The sequence below is a fragment of the Canis lupus genome, chromosome 27 (genome assembly GCF_011100685.1).
Source record: "Canis lupus familiaris isolate Mischka breed German Shepherd chromosome 27, alternate assembly UU_Cfam_GSD_1.0, whole genome shotgun sequence".
In the NCBI taxonomy this organism is placed as follows: Eukaryota; Metazoa; Chordata; class Mammalia; order Carnivora; family Canidae; genus Canis; species Canis lupus.
Window position 1 is genome coordinate 7198442 of NC_049248.1, and position 20608 is coordinate 7219049.

Below are 20608 nucleotides of genomic sequence, written 5' to 3' on the forward strand. Positions count from 1 at the left end.
CATCCCCCAAGCTCTGGACTCAGTCTCCTTTTCTGCTCCTCGGCCCACACCCTTGGAGAGCTCTCTACTCTCATGACTATACCCACAAATCTTGTCCAGCATCAAGTTCCAACTGCACCCATCATTCTAGCAACCGTTTCCGTTGCTCACCAATATGCCCTCTTGGTAACTCAGTCATCTCAGCTAAGACCAAACTCATTATCTTCCCTCTACCAACAAGCAAGCAAGAGCCCTCTTGCTTTTCTGGTCCTCCCTTGCATACCAGTTCAGAGCCTCAGGGCCATCTTCAGCAACCTTCATTTCTCCCTGACCCTCTCCCCCCACACACACATGCCTCCAGACTGTTTACTTTCTCTCTGTTTAAAACCTCTCAAGTCCTCACCCTATCTTTCAAGGACCCTCAACATCCCTCCAGGCTTCTCTTCTCTTCCCACAACACACGCTCCCCCAGAGGACTTACCATGGGGACGAGTGAGGGAAGACTCCCTGTGTGCTTTAGCTCTGGGGCCTCAGCTCCACCCCAAAGCCCCCATCCCATGGGACTACCCCACACCCACTGCTAGAATCTTCCTCAAATCCCAAGCTACCTCCTGCACTGTCTTCTCCAGTTCCTTCCAATTGGAAGCAATCTGCCCACTTCAAATGAGTAGAGATTTTTAGGTCTACAAAATGGAAAATCTACCAAACAATAGTTATTTCATCTCAGCAAACATTAATTGTACTTATTTTCTGCCAGAAGAGTGTCAGGTGCTGGGAACCAGGGCCTAAGATATGGTTTCTACTCTTAGGGGAGGCCACAGTCCAGATGGGAGATAAAACACATTTTGCCAACATCCAAGTCCAATGACAACCACTATTTTACTCCAGGTGTCATCAACTCGCTTTGGGTACCAGAGATTGGGAAGGACTACAAATTCATCTCACTAAGTGAGGAGGAAAAGCTTCATGCCAAATGTGCAGACCTTGTTGGGACTTTGATTTGAACAAACCAATTATATATAAAAAGACATTTTGAGACAGTCAGGGAAAAGTGGAGATGGATGGAATATTAGGTGTTATCAGGAATTGTTGTAAATACTTAGCTTAATAATGATATTACTGTTAGGTTTGGTTTTTTTCAGTGCTTATCTGTTAGAAATACATAATGAAATATTTTCAAAGAAATGACATAATATCTGAGATTTTCTTTATTCCAGCCAAAGAGGGGAGAAGGGGATAAATAAGCATGGAAGAGTGTTAATAATCACTGAAGCTGGGGATGGATGCCTTAGGGCTTGTCACACTATTCTCTCTACTTTTATGACTGAAATAGTCCATAATCAGGTCTCCCTAATAGACTATCATCTTCCTTGGGACCCACACTGTGCCTTGTTCACCTTTAGATCACCACCCTCTAGGCTAGCACCCAGGGCAGAGCACATGCCAAGGAAGCATGTGCCCAACAAAACATGTTACCCATTTCTCCTGTGACCGTGACAGACCGTGAAACCAACTTGACCGGCAAAGGACCACACGAAGCATGTGGGATTGGAGCTGTTTTTCAGGGAAGTGCACGAAGCAGGTCAGGATAGCAATGCACCAGTAAGGCAAACCTGCTGTGGTCTGTTTTCACTGCCAGGAAGCCAAAGGGGAGGGGACAGGGAGCCCTCCCATTTACTGTTCTGGAAAGGGAAACTGAGACCTAGCACAGGCAAATGGGAAATCCTACTGGCAGTCTGCTCTAGTTTCCAGCGATGTAAGGAAATCATTCGAGCTGTGCAACTCAGGGCAAGTCACTTCCCTTCCTGGGCCTCAGTTTCCCAACCGTGAAATGAAGGACCCAGAAGACCATTTTCCTTACAAGCTCCGCCATTCCTGAGGTCCCTGGTCATGCTGCTCGCACTTACCACATGGTGTGATGGTCTGAGAAGATGTCTTCGGGCTGAAAGATCTCACCATCATAGTAACAGGGACACTGAGCCTTGGGCACACAATCTCCCCTCTCATCCAGGTACAGCCCTGGGGGGCAGAAGCAGCCTTCCAAGCAGACCTCATTGCAGTCCTCCTCCGGGTAAGAGAGGGAGCGACAGGTCATGTTGCAGGGGGTCCCACACTGCAGGTACACCTGGCCCTGGGGGCAGCTCAGCGCTAGAAGAGAGGGTAGAGGAAGGAGGGCTTCAGTGGAAGCATGGAAACACGCCAATGCCAAGGACTGTGGTTCTAGGATTCGGGCTGCCACCCCCTGCAGCTGTGACCCCAATTATATCTCTATGATCACCACCTTTCTTTCCCACTATGAGCAAAACTGGATTTCATGCTCGCGGATGTCTATGATAATAATGGATGCACACAGTTTCCCCTCTGCTGAGCCAGAGGGCTCCTGCCTTAGCCATCTCTGAATCCTTAAAGCCTGGGATATGTAGAAATAGGGAGGATTTTGACACTATGAGTATTAAAAAGAACTGAGAGTGGCAGGCAAGGGCACTTCTCCCAGGATGAAGATAATTAATTTAGCACCTGCTGTATACCCTGCTCTTCACACAGCTTGTATACCTTTTATGCCTTTCATTGAGCTAGATCTCATAGCCCCCTTCCTAGAGGGAAGAAAATGCAAACATAAACTAAGTGACTGTCAAGATCATGCCTCCCAGGCAGAAGCAGAGGCAGGATGTGAACCCAGTTTTCCATGACCCAAAAGCTCATGCTCTCCACCATTATGCTCTAAAAAGGAAACCACCCCTTAGGAGCCATGCTTTCAAGGACAGCCACAGAGAGCAGAGCCACCCTTGTACCTGAGCTAGCAAAGTAGGCCACCCCGCCTCCCCACTAACCTCCCTCTCCCCCCTCCCCTCCTCTGGCGTCCCACAGAGAAATAGCACAGCACACACCAGCCAAGAGGATGGGTGGCAAACAGCAACACAGGGAAGCCAATGGGCTCTGTCTCCCAAATTCCTGGGTCCAAGCCCCAGTTCTGCCATTAGTTACAAAGTGACCTAGAGCAGTTTCCTTGCTGGACCAGACTAAAACCCACCCGGGGTTGTTGTGAAGGTTCAGTGCACCAACCAGGTCTGAGTAATGCCCAGCATGTGGCAAATCCTCCCTGCTACTTTATCGTGATGATGACTGGGGAAATAGTCCCAGCTCAGTGGGCTCCAGAAGGGAGGGATGGGCCAGAGACTGGGTCTTCCAGTGCCTACGAAGACCTGGCACTCCTGGATCCTGGTCTATTCCCATAGGCACCCCAAGGATGAAATTCCTTACGGGGGAGGTGGGGTGCAGGAAGCACTTTGCCCTTTCTGAAGGCTTTCCCATCGCTAATCAGCTGCTGTCCGAGAAGTGAGAACCTCACTCTGAGGACACTGTTCCTAAGACCACTGGAATCCTTCTGCTCTCTATTGGAATCCAGTTTTACAGTAGAAACCCAATGGCAGCACGTGTCATGGAAGCTGTAAAAGGAAGCTCAGGCCAGGAACCCCGGACACAGGGGTGGGAACATCTGGGAAGCCCCTGCAGCTCCCGGCCTCCTACAACTGGTTCTGTGTTTGAGGGCAGCTGAGAAGAGAGGGGGCTCTGTAGCCATATTAGACATGGATTTTTCTCTGAACCAGCAGAGAGGTTGGGCGCAGTGAATGGGTATTCAGAGCAGGGTGGATTAAGATGGGGTGTGCTGGGCAATAAAGATGCAACTCACTTTTGATCCATCAAACCTATGAGAATAAGGTCACATTTAACCCATTAAGGAGCAGCTGGAGCTGAGAGATTTTTTTATCTGACAGACTGTCGTCCCTAGAGCTGGCTTAGAGCCATACTGGATTTCTCCTTTGGCCTTCTTCCCCAGAAGCAGCGGTGCACACCTCAGTTTAACAGGTGTTTATTGTGTGCCCACTGAGTCCTAGGGGCTGTGCTAGGCTCACAGATGCAGCAATGGTAAGACTTGGTGCCAGCCTGCAAGGAGCCCATGGTCTCGTCATGTTACAAGAAAAAAAATGTGTGTGCCTCTGCCTCATCGCCTCACAGCATCCCACAAAGTAGCTGCATGATCAGCCTTCACTCTGTGAGCATCCCCAGTTGGTATGACCTCTCCTTAAGGATGGAGTTAGTGGGTTAGGGAGCTCTGTTCATTTTTAAAGAGGAAAATGCCCACCTTCCTCGGGTTCAGGCAACTGGGGCCATCTGGGCAGCCTTTCTCTAGTTCACCTCCACAGAAGCCCATAGAGACAAAAATGCCTTCCCAGGATCCCCACAGTTTCTGCCTCCCTAACCAACTCCCAGTCCCTGTTCTCTCTTGTTCTGCTCCCAGTGGAGGTGAAGGAGGGCGGCTCTTTTGAGATTACAGAATATGTCAGTAAGCCCTCAGCTTCTGGGGGACAATGTCCTAAATTAGGAAACCCTTCAGATGCCCTAGCACACTGATAATGAAGATTCCCTAATACTGGTGGACAACCACCATAATATGGCAGACGACCATATTCATGAACAGTGTGCCATTCCTCCTCATTACTTTGCCCAATTTCTAAACAGCAAACCCCAATGAGGAAGCTAAATTGTGGAGGTCGAGATGAAGAGTTCAAGGCCATAGAGCTGGGAAGTCACAGTTCCAGCAAGGCCTCAGACTCCACTCCTCCAGCTGCTGGCCATGACACTGTGGCGTCCTGGACCCAGAGGGACAGGGAGGCACAACTGCATGCGTGCATAGACATGGTATGGACACTTTTGTCCTTACTTCTGCCTCTGCTCCTCTTATGACATTGTTTAGACTCCAAACATGAGTTGGCTCATTGGGCCCCAACAGTGACACTTCTAGAGCCCTCGTCCTTTCTTTTCAAATACATGATATATTATAGACTTTCACCATTTCTCATAGCTCCTATTTTCCTGCTTCTGCTGGGATCACTAACATTTTCATTTCTGACCACATCTACTTCACCCTAAAAATCAGAGTATTTGTGATACCTCATCCCAGAATATCCTAATTTCCATCACTACCATTGTCTCACCATAGAACAGCTCTTTTCTGCCAAGATGGTGCCTTTTTAAAGCCCGGTCAAGTACACTGCCTCCAGAAAGCCTTCCTTGGTTGCCCCTGCATTAATCTAATTATCCTTTTATTGGGTGTGACAGCACCTAGTAGAGAAGCAGTTTCTACCTATGCCTCAAAATGGTAGAGGGTTCAGGCTCTACACCACTGGCTTTGCCTGACCATACTGGGCCACCCAGCACATGTTCCCAGAGCAGCAGCACCAACATCAAAGTGAGTGCCATGTAGCCGCTCAAGGGGCCAGAATGTTGAGCAGATACCAGCTCTGGTGGCAGAAATCTAACATGGCAGAGTGAGACTCCAAAGTCGGCTGTGGACAATGATGTCATCCAACTTGACATAACTTCATCAATGCCAAAGATTTGGGCCGGAAGTCCTCTGATGGTTGGCCTGGAGTTACAAGCGAAGGATTGGTAAGTGCGTTCCCCCACTGCCTTGGTGAGACCCTCCTGCGTGCAGAGGCCCTTGGGGATCTGGGACCCATTCACCCTGCAACCGGGCCAGACACGTATCGAACGCTAGGTGGCAGCAGCCACAGGCAATCTCTGCTTGCAGCGGCTGCTAGGTCCTTGGCGTCCAGGTAGGGGGGTGCTACTCGCGCTGCCAGAACAAGCCAGAAGAATCACACTGTCCTGTAGGGGAGCCAGTCCCCACCACCGTGTCCTGCTGGAGATGGGAGGGGAAAGTGGCTGCACATGGACAGTCCTCGTGACCCAGGCGCTCGGGCCCGGTTCCGAATGCACTAATGCAGAGACAGTGCTTAGAAAAGGACGAGCCGTGTGCAAGGGACCCGAGGAGGGCTCGGCTGGGCCGGGGTGGGGGGGGGGGGTGCTGGCGGCCAGGGAGGGCACCCACCACAGAAGCCGGGCTCCCGCCACGCGATGTGCACGCCCCTCCGGGCACAGGCTGCGGCGTAGTTGGCCACGGCGCTGCAAAGACAGTCTCTGCCGTCGGAGCAGGAGCAGACGTCGTAGCGGCAGTTCTGCACGTAGGGCTGAGGACCCACCGCTCGGTGGCAGGGCTCGAACTTCGAGGACGTCAGCAGCGCGCACGCCTCCTCCGCAAACCTGGCTGTGGCGGGACAGAGCAGTGCGCAGGCGTGGCGGGGCGCACGCCCCGAGCCCCGCACCGGCCCCGCCCTCGCCCCCCACCTGCCCCCGAGGGCCCCACGCGCCCCGCAGTGCCCCCACCGGCTCCTGCCTGGGCTGCGCTCCCTGCCAATCTGCCTGCCCCGTGCCTCTGGAAATCACCATGATTTTTCTTCTGCAGCCAATAAACTTTTCTAATTACGTTTGGCTTAAATGCAAATAAACTGCATTTCCAGAGCACCACAACGGCTGACAGAAAGGAGACCTAGTTCCAGGATGGGCTGAGTAAGGGGAGGAAATTAATGCGGAACTGAAATGCTGCTCCCGATACATCTGCAAATGGCCACCCCAGTGCATTTGTCTAACGATAATTTAATTCTGGGGCTGTGTGGCTGCTGCTCCAACAGACTGAGAAGATCCAGGGACAGGAAACACGGATCATTCTCCTTTCCCAGGGTTCAGCCCCCGGGGGGGGGGGTGGGGGGCGGGATGCGCAGTCGAGGGACTTTGAAGCATAAATGATCCAGAGGCAGATCATCAAATGCTGACGGTAAAAGCGAAGTGCCCCTGTGCCCCCAACGTCGGTGCACCGTGCCTTGGGTCGCGCTGGAAGCCGGGAGACCTCGGGACGGAGGGGGCTCGGCGAGGTCCCCCTCCCCCCGGGCTTACGTACCCTGGCGCGGGTTGAGGCTGCAGGGATCGCGGTGCTGCTTCTGCAGGTTCTCGCAGGCCCCGAGCAGCTTCCAGGCGTTCCCGAAGTCCTCCACCAGGGGCTCCGCCAGGCCTGCGGGCGTCACGAAGTCGTCCCCCCGGTTGCCGTTGTAGTTCCCGCACAGGCCGCACGTCTTCCCCGCGTAGGCCGGGGACAGCTGCGGGGAGAGGCAGACCACCGTGGGGCCGCCGCCGAGGCAGCCGCAGCTTCCTGTCGCTAATGAGATGGTTTTAATAATAATAATAAAAAAAAAAAAACCTCCCTGGGTGAAAAATAAAGACGAATTTAATAAACCGCAGCTAAGCCCAAGGCTGCAGGGCAGAGGGAGCTTACTGGGGTGTAAGCTTAGCATTAGAAACATGAGGCTCTTGTCATTAATTAAGAGTCAGAGAGCAGGGGCGTCTGGGTGGCTCGGTGGTTGAGCCTCTGCCCTCAGCTCAGGTCGTGATCCTGGGGACCTGGGATGGAGTCCCACATCCAGCTCCCCAGGGAACCGCTTCTCCCTCTGCCTGTGTCTCTCTGCCTCTCCCTGTGTCTCTGCCTCTCTGTGTCTCTTAGGAGTAAATAAATAAAATCTTAAAAAAAAAAAAAAATCAAAGAGCAGTCCTGCCAGAAGGGTGTGAGAGATCATGTAGCCTCTTACAGATAGGGACACAGATGGGGACACTGAGTCCCAGAGAGGGAAAGTGCCTGGCCTACGGTCACAGAGCAGGTGGCAGAGCTGGGACCAGCAGCCAGGTTGAGTCTCAGCCCAGCATGTTCTGTACCACCCTCACCTGTCAGGGAGATGCTGGAGCCTACCAGCTTTGCCACCCATGAGAATCAAGTGTGATGTCAGCACCTCTTGACCCCTTTACTGAACACTTGTATCTGTCACACATGCGGTTGTGTAGCAGCCTAAGTCCATGATAGTCCAAGTCTCAGAGCTCACATTTGGAGACAAAGGACAACACTTTCCCAGCTGGAGTTGACTCAGCCACTATAAGTCATTGGAGAGAAAAGACCATGAGCCAAGGAGGACTCTAGAGGGTGTGATCGTGATCGGAGGAGCCAGGGTCAGCAAGGTGTCTGGGGCAGCCTCCTGTGGGTGACCAAGACGGTTCCGAGGATCCAACTCCAGGCCACCAGCATCTGGTTTGTTCTCCATCATTCTGATCCCAAAGTGCACACTCACGGACAGCTTGGGGCATCAAACCTGCCTTTCACACTCTACAGCTGGGCCCCTCCACCTGTTTCTATTGAGAGGGCCCTGATCCAAAGATGGAGTCAGGGCTGGGACCCCAGAGTCCTAACTCCTGCTCTGCCGGTGATGAACATGGCCGGATGGCCTCCCGGGCTTGACACCATTGTGCACTAGGACTGGGCTCCGCATGGTCATCTCTAGGAGCCCCTTCCAGCTTCCAGCTATGACTTCACAGGATGCAGGATGAACCATCTAGTGGAAGGTTCTGGATCCATATAAAAATGCACCCAAGGAAATACCAATAAAAGAAAGAGAATAGGGCAGCCCAGGTGGCTCAGTGGTTTAGCGCCTGCCTTGGGCCCAGGGCGTGATCCTGGAGACCCAGGATCGAGTCCCACGTCGGGCTCCCGGCATGGAGCCTGCTTCCCCCTCTGCCTGTATCTCTGCCTCTCTCTATATATATATATCTGTGTGTGTGTGTGTGTGTGTGTGTGTGTGTGTGTGTGTGTCTCATGAATAAGTAAATAAAAATCTTTTTAAAAAAGAGAGAATAATGTTTCCTTGTTTGCTTTACAAATTTCAGGTGTTGCCACACTAGGCCCTGAGGCCTTCCCTGCTGTCACTGTTTAAAATGTAAAAATGGGTGGCTCAGTGGTTGAGCACCTGATCAAGTCCCACATCAGGCTCCCCAGGCGCCCCACAGGGAGCCTACTTCTCCCTCTGCCTATGTCTCTGCCTCTCTCTCTCTGTGTCTCTCATGAATAAATAAAATCTTTAAAATAAATAAAATAAAATGTAAATCCTCTGACCCTGACACTTCTTATCGCTTTCGCTGCTTTATTTATCTCCTCAGGATTTATTACCTTCTAATATATGATATAATTTACTGGTTGGTTTTGCTTACTGTCTGTCTCCCCCAAGGGGAATGTAAGTGAAGCGAGGCAGGGATTCTTATCTGTTTTGTTTCACAGTTGTAACCTAGGCCTCTCAAATGGTGCCTGCAGACATTCGCTAGATGTATGTTGAGTGAATGACTGAACGAATGATTAAGTTCATGAATGAATGACGTTCTCCTGAGGACACAGGCTGAAAGGTAATGCCAGAGGTCAAGGTCAGGCCCCAGCTGAGCAGTGAAATCCATGATGTCTTCCCTCTCCTCATCCATGCCTCAGCGCCCTCTTTTCTGCCCTCATTCCCAGACTGTGAGTGACCTCATGGCCCCCAAAGTCCCTCTGGTCACCCCTGGGGCCTGCTGTCACACTATCCTCCACTAAGATGTATCTTCCCCCATCCCTTCAGTCCCCTTGGCTTGACTCAAGAGCAACCTCAGCCTTCAGATCAAGAGCACCCTTTCTGTGATATGGGAAGTTACAGAGAAGGTGGAATGGATGATGGCAGGGTAGGGGGCACCCTCCCTGAAGACCAGGGCACAGCAGGTGAGGGAGTCAGAAGACCTAGTTCTGGTCCCCACTCTGTAAGCAAATGACCATGAGACCCAGGGTGAGTTCTTTCTTGCTTCAGAAAGGGATTTTATTTCTAATTGCAAATGAGGGGCTAACAAGAAACTCTCCCAAAATCTTCCTGCTGTGTGGTCTGTGGTCATAAGGTTGATTTTTTTCAGATAAGAGAGGAAAGTCACTAATATGGAACTCTCTCCAGGACTCTATGACAAGGGAAAGAATATGGTGTCATGAGGCAGAAGAAACCAGGATCTCATCAGGAATGCCCAGATGCCCACCACAGGATTATACCAAGGACTTATGGCACACAGGACCTGGGGCACCAGAGGGGATTCCCCAGAGATCCTAGGAATGATCTAGGGCAGCAGTTCTCCAAGTGTGGACTTGGGACCCATTGGGGTAGAGGGTGGACACCTTCTCAAGGTGTCCATGAGGCCAAAACTATTTTCCTAATCACACAACAACGTTATTTGACTTTTCCCCTCTCATTCTCTTATAAGTGTGCAGTGGAATTTTTGAGAGGCTACATGACACATGATGTTGCAAAGGATTGAACGCAGAAGTAGACGTGAGACTCCAGCTGTCTTCTATTAAGCCAGCCATTAAAGAAATTGGCAGACATGTAAAACAATGGTATTCTTCTCACTACTTGTTTTTGTTTCAGAAAACACGGCTATTTTTCAAGAAAAAATTCTGTTTATATTAACATGTAGTGGGTTTTTTATTGTCATTTTTTGCTTAGGGTTTTTTATTGCAGTGTCATTGACATATATTATTATATTAGTTTCAGGTGCAATAGGTTATCATTGTAATTTTAAGTGAATTCATAAATTCATATATTAAGTCTCTGATTTAATTTCTAATATGATAAATACTGACAGCTATAACCTTCGTAAAAGATTGGGGTCTTCAGTAATTTTTAAGCATACCACGGCGTCTGAAGACCAAAACATGAGAGGCACTGGTCTAGCAGGAAAGGCCCTGCCCAGAGAGCTGGCCCGGCTCTGCTGCTCTGTCCACCCAGCCTGGAAGCCCCTGAGGTCCCGGAGCCCCAGAAGCCAGAAGCCCCGGGGCAAACCAGGGTCCTAGAGACAACAAACACCAGTCTTTCCGAAACAAGAGAGGCCTGTTCCTCCCTCTGGGGGCGCAGGGCCCAGGGAGGGAGGAATTCTTCTCCCACCACATAAAGCCACTCTGCCAGAGCACAAGAGGCACTTTGTAAGGCCCAGGCGGCAGGGAGGCAGCGTTTGGGAGGGCACCTACCGTCACCAGCAGCCTGCCCCGGCCGTCCCAATCCATCTGCAGGTCCTCCCCGTAGCTGAGGCGCACGGAGGCCATCACGGTGTGCTGGATGCGGAGGTCACCTGGAACAGGGCAGGGACAGGGTGTAGGCCCCGAAGCGAGAGGGCACGGTGGTGACAGGCCCATGTATCGTGGGGAGAGACGGAGTCTCTCACAAAGGACTGTAACAATGAAATCAAGGAGCTGGGGACAGATAGGGATGTCCATGAGACATAAGGGGGTTTCAGAAGGAAGGATAATCCAGGTGAGTTTAGTACAAACAGCCTTCCCTAGAAAGGAGCCCCGGTATCCCAGCTGTGCCTTGCCATTCACTCTACTGGCACAAGAGGGCGGCAGAGGCTCCTCTGCATCCTTGGTTTAGGAGCTGGCCCCCCACTGAAGCCCATTCCCCACCCCTGCCGCCCTTGCACACCACTTCTAGGCTGCACCATGCTGCATGCAGAGCTGAATGCAGCAGTTCTCACTGGAGACGAGGTAGGAGACATACCTCTTGCCCTGGAGGAAGGTACCTCCTGGGGAGACACACACAGCATTAAACACAAGTGGACCTGCTATGTGTAATGCCAGGATAATGGGCCACACGGTCCACGGAGGTCACAGGCAAGAAGGCAGAGGGCTCTGAGAGCCACTTTGAAGGTGAAGGTGGCAATTATGCTACCAAAAGGGTGTGGGGCTACCCAGCAAATTCACTGGATAGGTTTTTCCCACAGGTCACAGGGGTCGCCTGGCTTTGCCCCATGACAGGCTCTGGTCTGACCCACCACCAGCCACCCTCTAACTTCCCCGCATCAGCTTCTGCTCCTCTCCCACCTCAAAGCAGAACCAGAACTGTTGTGCCCAACCCTCAACTCATCCCTTTGGCTCAAACCAAATCTTCTTGGTCCCCTTTGCCCCTCTACCCTCTCTCCCTGGCCTGGAGCAAAGCTCCCTTGCCTCCAGACAATTCCTCCACTCCCCCTCCTCCTTCAGGAAGCTTTCCTTCTTTGCAAGGATGCATGTTGAGAATAACCATCCCTCCACAGATAGCTCTCCTCACAGAAGAGGTGGGCAGTTAGCATGGCTGAGGGGCAGGGGCGGGGGCTCTGTGGGGTGAGTTTGACCAGCCCCAGGCCCCAGTGGCGGAGGAGGGAACGCACCTTGCAGGAGAGGAATCTGGATATCCTGGCCATCCATGGAGACTCCTCCCCCATGCTTCAGCTTCACAAGGCTGTTGTGATGTCCAGGCAGGCGGACGGTGACCGAGCGGGTGCAGACAGCATCCAGGTCATCGGCACACTGCCAAGAGGGGCGCCCAGGGTGATGTTACCACAAACCCCCTGCCCAGCGCCCCAGCCTGGGACCCACTTACTCAGAGAAAGAACACAAGCCCAGACAGCCCGAGGCCTCATTAGGAGAAACAATTCTATTCTCCCAGAATGGTCTCAGTGAGTAGGCCCCCCTGGAGGCATCCCACGACAAAGCCCTAAGCCCCACATCCCCAAGCCCTGCAGCTCCCCACACCCTTTCCCTAGCCAGGCCTGGTCTTTATTCTAGGCCTCTGGCTATCTTCCTGTTGCTTGGGCCAGTGGTTCCAAAGCAACACTAGGACTTCAATCCTCAAGGGGAGCCGTGTGCACCCTAGATTTCTCCCTCCTCGCTCCAGTCTCTGGAGGAGCGAGGTCTAGCACATAGCACAGCAGCTCATAAAGGAGCTAGGACCACCTTGCCCCCACCCCATCCCCACCTCCTGACTGGTGGCAGTCAAGCTCACCTGGACAGTCTCTATGACAACAGAGAAGGTGTGGTCCTGGCAGTCCTGGGCCAGCAGGTAGTGGCAGACCCCACTGAAGGTGAAGTACCTGTTGTCGAAGCTCTTGAAGTGGGACTGTCCTGTGACCAGACACTCGCCTGGAGGGACACAGAGGAAGGCGGTAAGCACAGGAGGAGGGGAAGGGCTCCCCTTGGGGTGGCAAAGGAGGGATGCATGGGCACACCGGGCACCTCCTGTGGAACGCCACAGGCATCCTTCCCCACACCAGTCTGAAAACAAGTTCGACGGGGGGACTCTAACTCAGGTCCCAGACCTCACACCACAAGAGCCCAGAGGTGGATCTTCAGCTCAATGCCTCACTTACCAAAAGGACAACCAAGAGAAGTGACAGCCACACACACAAGCCGCAGCTTGAGCTCCCAGTTCAGGGTGGCTCCCAGTCCTTCCCCACCGCCACCCCACAGGTTCTGGCTCTTGGGGGGAGGCCTTTCTCTGCACTGCTGTTGTGGGGGGCTCTGGGGCATGGCCTGACCCAGGAGAGGCCTCTGAGGCAAGCAGGCAGAAAGGCCAGCCCAGATGGAGAACTGGGGGGGGGGGGGGGTGAGACAGGCATTCTCCAGGCTCAGCAGGGCAGGGGCCAGGGCGCCATCCTCGCCCCGCAGCCGAGGGGTGGCTCTAAGGCCTTCTCATGGGCAAGTCAATGTTGTGACTTCAGTTGGGGCCAATGGGGGGCCAGGAGGCCATCTGCCCATGATCTCACCACCACCCAAGCCAGTTCCCTAGCTCAGGCTGACACATCTGTGGGTGGGTACGAGGACTCCCCTTCATCATTCCCCATTGCAGAGCCCTCAGCTCACCCTCCACCTGACCCTGTTCCGTCCTCCCCCAGACCACAACCCAGCCGTGCGGCTGGCCCTGTGCACTTCCAACCAGTGACCACACATCCTGGAGAGTGTCCATGTGGGGTGGGGTGGGGGACCTCTGCCAAGGTCTCCAGGGATCCCCTATAGGCCCCACCCCAGCTCAGGGCAATCCCATCTCCAGAGACTACAATAGGCCCATTGAAGCTGAAGCGGGCATCTGGATCCCTTCCCAAACTCCTTCTATGTATTTCCTCCCATCTGGGCCTTCTACATTTTAGAAAAATAAATATAGACACACACCATGGCCATTCTGTAAAAGTAGGGGGCCCTCCTTCCCACCCAGTCACCCTTGACCTCCAAACTGCAGACACCTGTTCTCCACAGCACTAATCCCGTCTAAACCTCAAGTTCCGCCTGAGAGGGTATTATAGCCAGTGCCACCTGGGCCCACCCCCCAGGGCTGATGCTGGCTCCGTCACATGATCAGGGGGTTCTCAGAGGCAGCAGAGAGATTCCAGCCGCTCATCTATCAAAGATAAGCTCCACAGGCCCCCTCCACCTGCCGCCTTAGGCCCACACTAGCACTGAAGGGCACGGCAGGCATAGCTTTGCATCCAGGTGTGGTCCTGCCTTCGGTGTGTGCTGGAAGGCAGGGCCAGGGAGAGGAGCCTCAGCGTACTATGAGTGTCCTCTGACTGTCCCCCCAGGGCAGCTGACCTCTTCCTGGGACAGGAAGCTACACTCAGCCCAGAAGAAATTAGGAGAAATTAGGGAGGCCCCAGATCATTGTCAGCATCACCCTCTGTGATAATAAAAAATATAGTCTTTATTCCTGGTTCCTGACACAGAGCTCCTAAAACCCTTGGAATATCCTGGGTGATAGGAGCATCTTTTGCTCTAATGAAACCACTCTTGGTGGGCCCCTGGGTAGTAGCTTCAGGGGGGCTTGCTCACCAGAAAGACCCAGGCAAGATGAGAGTTGGAACTTTCAGCACCCCGCGCCCCTCCCCCCAGCCTCCAGGGACAGGAGAGAGGCTGAGGATTGATGATCCATCATGCCTGTGTAATAAAACCTCCATTAAAACCCCTAAAGAAGAGGACTTGGCAAGCTTCTGGGTTCGTCAATGTATCCACAAGCAGGAGGGTGGCCACACCCCAGTTCCACAGGGACAGAAGCTCCTGTGCTCAGGACACTTCTGGTCTTTGCCCCATGCATCTCTTCATCTGGCTTTTGATTTGTATCCCTTATAATATCCTTCATAGCAAACCAGTAATAATAAGTAAAATGCCTGAGTTTTGTGAGCCACTCTCACAAATTACTGACCCTGAATCAGGCATTGTGGGAACCCCCAACTGGTAGCCAAGCCAGACAGATGGGGGCACCCTGAGAACCCTGTACTTATGATCAGCATCTGAAGTCAGGCTGTCTGAGGGGATCGAGCCCTTAACCTGCTGGGTCTGCACTGATTCCTGGTCGTTAGTGTCAGAATTGAACCATAGGACACCCAGTTGGTTTCCAGAAAGTCGAAGATTTGGTTAGCTTGGGGAAAAATCACACACATTTGGTGTCAGAAGTGTTGAAGTAGGAACAGCTTGTGTCTTCCCACTGTGTTGCCCCCAAAGGGGAGCAAGAGTGAGGAGTCACCATCCATGGAAGGCAGAGTAGCACAGGCAGGAAGGTGGGGGCAAGGGTCATCCCAGCTGATTGTAAATGTGCTGAAATTCCAAATCCATGGGGTCACAGGAAAGCCTTTCTAAAACAGCGACTTCTCAGAACCCACCATCATCCTGCAAACAGAGTGGGGTGGCCCTTTGTGTCTAATGTCTTGACCCGATGGCAATAAAGTGGGTGGGAATTCTTCCCCTGACCTTTCTCTGTTTTCTCAGGAGCGCTCTTATCTGAGTATGAAAGTGGACTTGCATCAGTTCTGACAAGGCCTAGGAAAAGATGGGTCAATGTACAAACATGTACAAACAAACATTCACAAGCAAAACTTTCAGAGCTAGAATCTAATTGTCCGATCTGATTTCCTGCTCTGACCCCCACTGACCTGTGTTCTGAAGTGCCTCAGGAATCAAGTCTAAATACTACATTTAGCTTATTGACTTGGTATAACTAAGGACGAAACTGAGAGCACAGGAAACCCAAGAACACAGATGGGGAAGTTGCTGGGCTAGGAGTTGGCCCCAGGAGCTAGAATTGACCAGAATAAAAGCTACAGGGCAAGTCACGCAGCCTCTGCCCGGAGCACGACAGTCAGGACATTCCCAGTTGGATAGTTGGTCAACCAGCAAAAGGCAGCTCCCCACAAACAGCTGGCCCACCACCCAATGGAGAAAGTGGGCAATGGAAGTGTGGTGAATCACTGAAGAGGTGATTCTTAAAATAGCATAAAAAGCAGAACAGGGGCAACTGGGTGTGTGGCTTAGTGGTTGAGGGTCTGCCTTTGGCTCAGGTCATGATCCCAGAGTCCTAGGATCAAGCCCCTCCTTCTTGCAGAGAGCCTGCCTCTCCCTCTGCCTATGTCTCTGCGTCTCTCTGTGTCTCTCATGAATAAATAAATAAAATCTTTAAAAATAAATAAATAAAAATAAAAGCAGAACAGCTAGAAATTAAAGCAGACCCAATAAGTGAATAAAGATCCGTCGTCTTGAAGAAAATGGAAAGAAATCTCTCATCTGATGGAAACACACTACCTCTTCTAAAATAAACCCTTTTGTTTGCAGTAAGTGAGTCCTCCACGGAGCTTCTCTGTTCAGCCCATCTGCTTCCATCCTGTTCTGGCAGCCTACAGAAATGCCAACCCCCAGGCCCTTAGCAAAGCAACACAGACTCCCCCAACGTAAGTTTGCACCAAAGCCTGCCTCTAAATCACAATAACATGATCTCCACCAAATGTGCAAGACTTTTTTTTTAAGATTGTATTTATTTATTGGACAGAGAGAAAGAGAGTCAGAGAACACGAGAGGGAGACGGGCAGAGGGAGAGGGAGAAGCAGGCTCCCTGCTGAGTAGGGAGTCTGATGTGGGACTCCGTCACGAGTCCCTAAGATCATGACCTGAGCCAAAGTCAGACGCTTAACTGACTGAGCCATGCAGGTGCTTGCAAGGTGCATTTCTAAGTGCTTCATGAGTACATCTTGTTTACTGCTTCCATGAAGCAGTCATCATTACCCTTAGTTCACAGATGAGGAAAGTAAAACACAGAGGAAAACTCACCCAAAGGCTCAAGGTCCTCAGATACGGATTTGCATGTGGGCATTCTGTCTGGCTTCAGAGCCCAAAGCACTTGAGACCACCCAACACTGCCTCATGGGTTGGCTCCTGCAGTTTCTCATAAGCCTGATTTTGTGAGGGCCCAGCCTGAGTCATTCTGAGCCTTGGCATACACAGGCCTATTGCAAGGGGCATCTGTACAGCTGAGTCTGGATATAGAGACTGAGTGGAGAAAAGCCCTGGCTTCCTCTACTTCTATTTTTTTTTTTTTAAGATTCGTTTATTTATTTGAAAGAGAAATGGGGAGAGGGGCAAAGAGAGGGAGAGAGAATCTCAAGCAGACACCCTCCTGAGTGCAGAGCCTGGCACGGAGCTTGATCTCATGACTGTGAGATCATAACCGAGCCAAAACCAAGAGTCAGACTCGCAACCAACTGAGCCACCCAGATGCCTTTAAAAAATAATAATAATAAATTTATTTATTGAAGAGCCCTGGCTTCTAAAGGTGGTACACTGGCTTGTCCTGAAGGAGGACTGGTGTGACTCCAAAAAACCCAGTACTGGCTGGGGCAGGCTCCAGGAGAGTTTCCATGAACTTGGGCACTCAGATTCCCCAGGTGAGCCCAGCTACCTAGGAGTGCCTGCTCTCACTGGACAGGCATTGGCCCTGCTCATATAGCCAGTGTGCAAGTCTGTCTTCCCGAAGGCTTCAGAACAGACAGCTTAAATCCTAAAGGTGAATCACAGGGCTGGGTTAGAATGCATCAGAAGTTATCCAGAACCAGATGAGTAATAAGTTACACCAAGGCTCTCCCCTGCCCCACGGCCAAGCCTAAGGCAGGTCCAGACTCTGACTCTCCTGCCTGCCCCGATAGCCCCAGCCACACCACGTGCCCCACCAGCCCTCCCCATGCCAGACTCTTTTGGGTGCCTGCCTGTGTCTCAGTCCTTCCCTGATCCTGCTGAATGAGGCTGCAGGGGCTGCGGGGATGAAGACAGCTAATGTTTATTGAGTGCTTACTTTGTGTCAGGTAACAGCTTCCTCCAGATGAAGCCGTAGTTATCACCCCTGTGTTACAGATTAGGAAACTGAGGCTGCAAATGATCAGACGGTTTGCTAGAAGTCACTTAGCTGGGCAATGGGACTGGAATTCCAGCCAGGCTGAGCAAGTCCACCGCCCAGGCCCCCAGGCCTCTGCTACGCCACCTGTCCATGTGCATAAGATGGGCAAATGAGAAACCCTCCACTCACACCTTTCCAGCTGCAGAAGAGAACCTTCCACACTCTTCCATCAGGAGTTTGAAATACTAACCAGGGCTTTATTTATTCGAGGAATAGTCCCTGTGGATAAGCATGATCCTCCCTCGTTGACCCTGCCCAAACATTTACAGTTCGATGGGAACCAAATTGGCAGAACTTTTCTGGGAAGTATGTGTTGCAGAGGAAAGGAAGAGGAAGAGAAGCTTGGGGTTACAGAAAGGGAAGTTTGGGGTAAACCACAGCTTTGCTTGAAGCTGCCCTAACTCCTAACAGGAACAGAGGAATACAGAGGGCAGTGAAGGCCTAAGGAGTATTTAAGCTCTAGCCCTCCCCATATATGCTCCATATCCTCCCCCTGATGCTCTTTTGGGCAATTTCTCTTCCCTCCCACTCCCCATCCACCACACTCCCTGAGCCAGGAAGCCTCTAAGATGCTCCCCACCATGGTCCCACCTCTTGTATTCATGACGTCGTGTGATCCCCTCACCTTGAACATGGACTGGATACTTTGACTTATTTCTAGTAGATATAATACAGCAGAAGTGAAGGATGTCATTTCAGAGATTGGGTTTTTAAAAGACCATGGCTTCTGTCTTGGCTGCTCTCCCTCACTCTCTCTGAGGTCACTCACGCTAGAAGAAGCTAGCTATCATGTCACGAGGCATCCCTTCACAAGAGGTCCACAAGGTGAGGACGCCAGGGCCTGCCAACCATCACATGACTGAGCTTCAAAGTCGCAACAGAGCCTTCAGATAAGACCACAGTGCAAGCCAAAGACTTGACTGCAACTTCATGAGAAATCTTGGGCCAGACTCAGCCATACCCAGGTTCCTGACATACAGAAACTGTAAGATAATGAATGTTTGCTGTTTGCTAAGTTTGAGGTAATTTGTTCCACAACAATAGACGACCAGTACACTCTCATCTTACCCCAGAGAATCAAAACCCCTCTCTATTTCTAAGATTCACAATATCAGCTCTTGCAGGGATTGTGGGCAAACCATAGCTTGCTCTTTGCTATGCTAGCAGAGTCAAGCATATCCCCTTCTAGAACCTTCCCATCAGAAGCTCTACCAGCAATTGTCACACTGGGGGCATAAGACAGCCCCCCTTACAACTGAATCACGGCAAGTTATGGAAATATGTCTATGTGCTACACGTAGAAATGGAGTGGGAGATGACCAACTAAACTCCAGAACTAGAAAAAGAGGGTCAGAGCTGAGGCTTTGAATATACAGAGGAAGAGCTTAGTGATTGTGTTGGCAAAATATCAAACCACTCAGTAGACTGCAGTAGAGTTGGAACTGGTTATATTTCCATCAAGGCATCGAGAAAATTTCTTACATCCTCGGCAAAACTATCTTCTAGGTTTTGAACTGAATACCAGAGGATTGTATTGTCTGCCCCAGACCAAGCATTCCATCATATGCATAGTGAGTGTTCAAATCATTGTTGGATGGATGGTTAGAAGAGCAATGGATGGACAGATAGAGGTTTGCATGGATGGCTGGTTGGTTGGTTGGTTGGTTGGTTGGTTGGTTGGTTGGTTGGACAGATAGATGGATAGGTAGAAGATACTCCATATAGAAAGTAGTTATTAAGAATTCCTAATCTGGGAGTGCCTTAGTTGTTTGAGTGCCTTAGTTGGTTGAACATTGGACTCATGATTTTGGCTCAGATCATGATCTCATGGGTTGTGGGATCATGCCCCAAACAGGGATCTGTGCTTGGTGGGGAGTCTGCTTGAGATTCTCTCTCTCCCTCTCCCTCTGCCTTTTCCCTACTCTCTCTCTGTCTCTCAAATAAATACATATCTTAAAAAAAAAGAAAAGAAAAGAAAAGAAAGAATTCCTAATCTGGTAGTCTAACAAAAGACAATAAACAAATTCCTAATTCCATCCATTGTGGCTCACAGATCTTATACAATGAATGCTTATTATTTAGACATTAACTTTTTTTTAAGTCATTGGCAGCAACTTCATGTCTTTCGAAGGGTTGCTTAGGTTTTTCACAGGGTGGGATGATGTTAAATTGGAACATTAATATCCCTTGGAAGAACAATCTTTTGTTCTTCATGCTTCCTTTAAGAATTGCATAGAAGGTAAACTGGCTGGTAGACTAATTGACCTAGCCCTAATGCCCACTTTCCATCTAGTTCCAGAATTTTCCCAATGTGGTGAGCACTACGCAAGGTCCTAAGTGACCCTCCAGCCAACAGGCCCCAAATATGATCCCAGTACCCATGTTCAAGCCCCATCAGCCCACCAAAGCCAAATGGCCTCTTGGGGCTAAAGGGAGGGGAGCCCTTTAGCCGGCTGTTTGCCTTGCAGCTTTTTTATTGCACTCTATAACCCATGGGAACTCAAAAAATAGTATCCTGCATAAGAGCTGAGGCTGAGCTGGCCTTTAACTAAACATGGGACCTCTCCAGAGCCCATGAAGGATGGCAAAGACATACCTACAAAGGAATAGATCAAGGAAAGAGAGTAAACATAAGGGCAAAAGCAGCAATCAGATAGTTGTGAGTTTGAGTCCTGTCATTGTCTCTTACCAGCTGTGTGACATTGAGCAAGTTATGTAATCTCTGGCTCTGCTTCTTCTTTTGTAAACCTAGAATAAACTGTACCTGCCTCATAGGCCATGTGTAAAGTGTTTCCACAGAGCCTAACACATAGCAAACACCGTGTGAGTGATCACAAAGAGGAAAATTATCAGGAGAAGAGCCAGGGTTATTGGAGGGTGAGGCAGAAGGGAGC

General features: G+C 51.0%; 1 protein-coding gene across 1 annotated transcript in view; it reads right to left on the reverse strand.

Moving 5' to 3' along the window:
- Positions 1–20608, reverse strand: part of VWF (von Willebrand factor) — a 138067-nt gene that overhangs the window by 78820 nt on the left and 38639 nt on the right. Inside the window, 6 exon segments of the mRNA NM_001002932.1 lie at positions 1887–2127; positions 5873–6088; positions 6779–6974; positions 10724–10824; positions 11899–12037; positions 12513–12649. Of these exon segments, the coding sequence (NP_001002932.1) occupies positions 1887–2127; positions 5873–6088; positions 6779–6974; positions 10724–10824; positions 11899–12037; positions 12513–12649 (1030 nt within the window).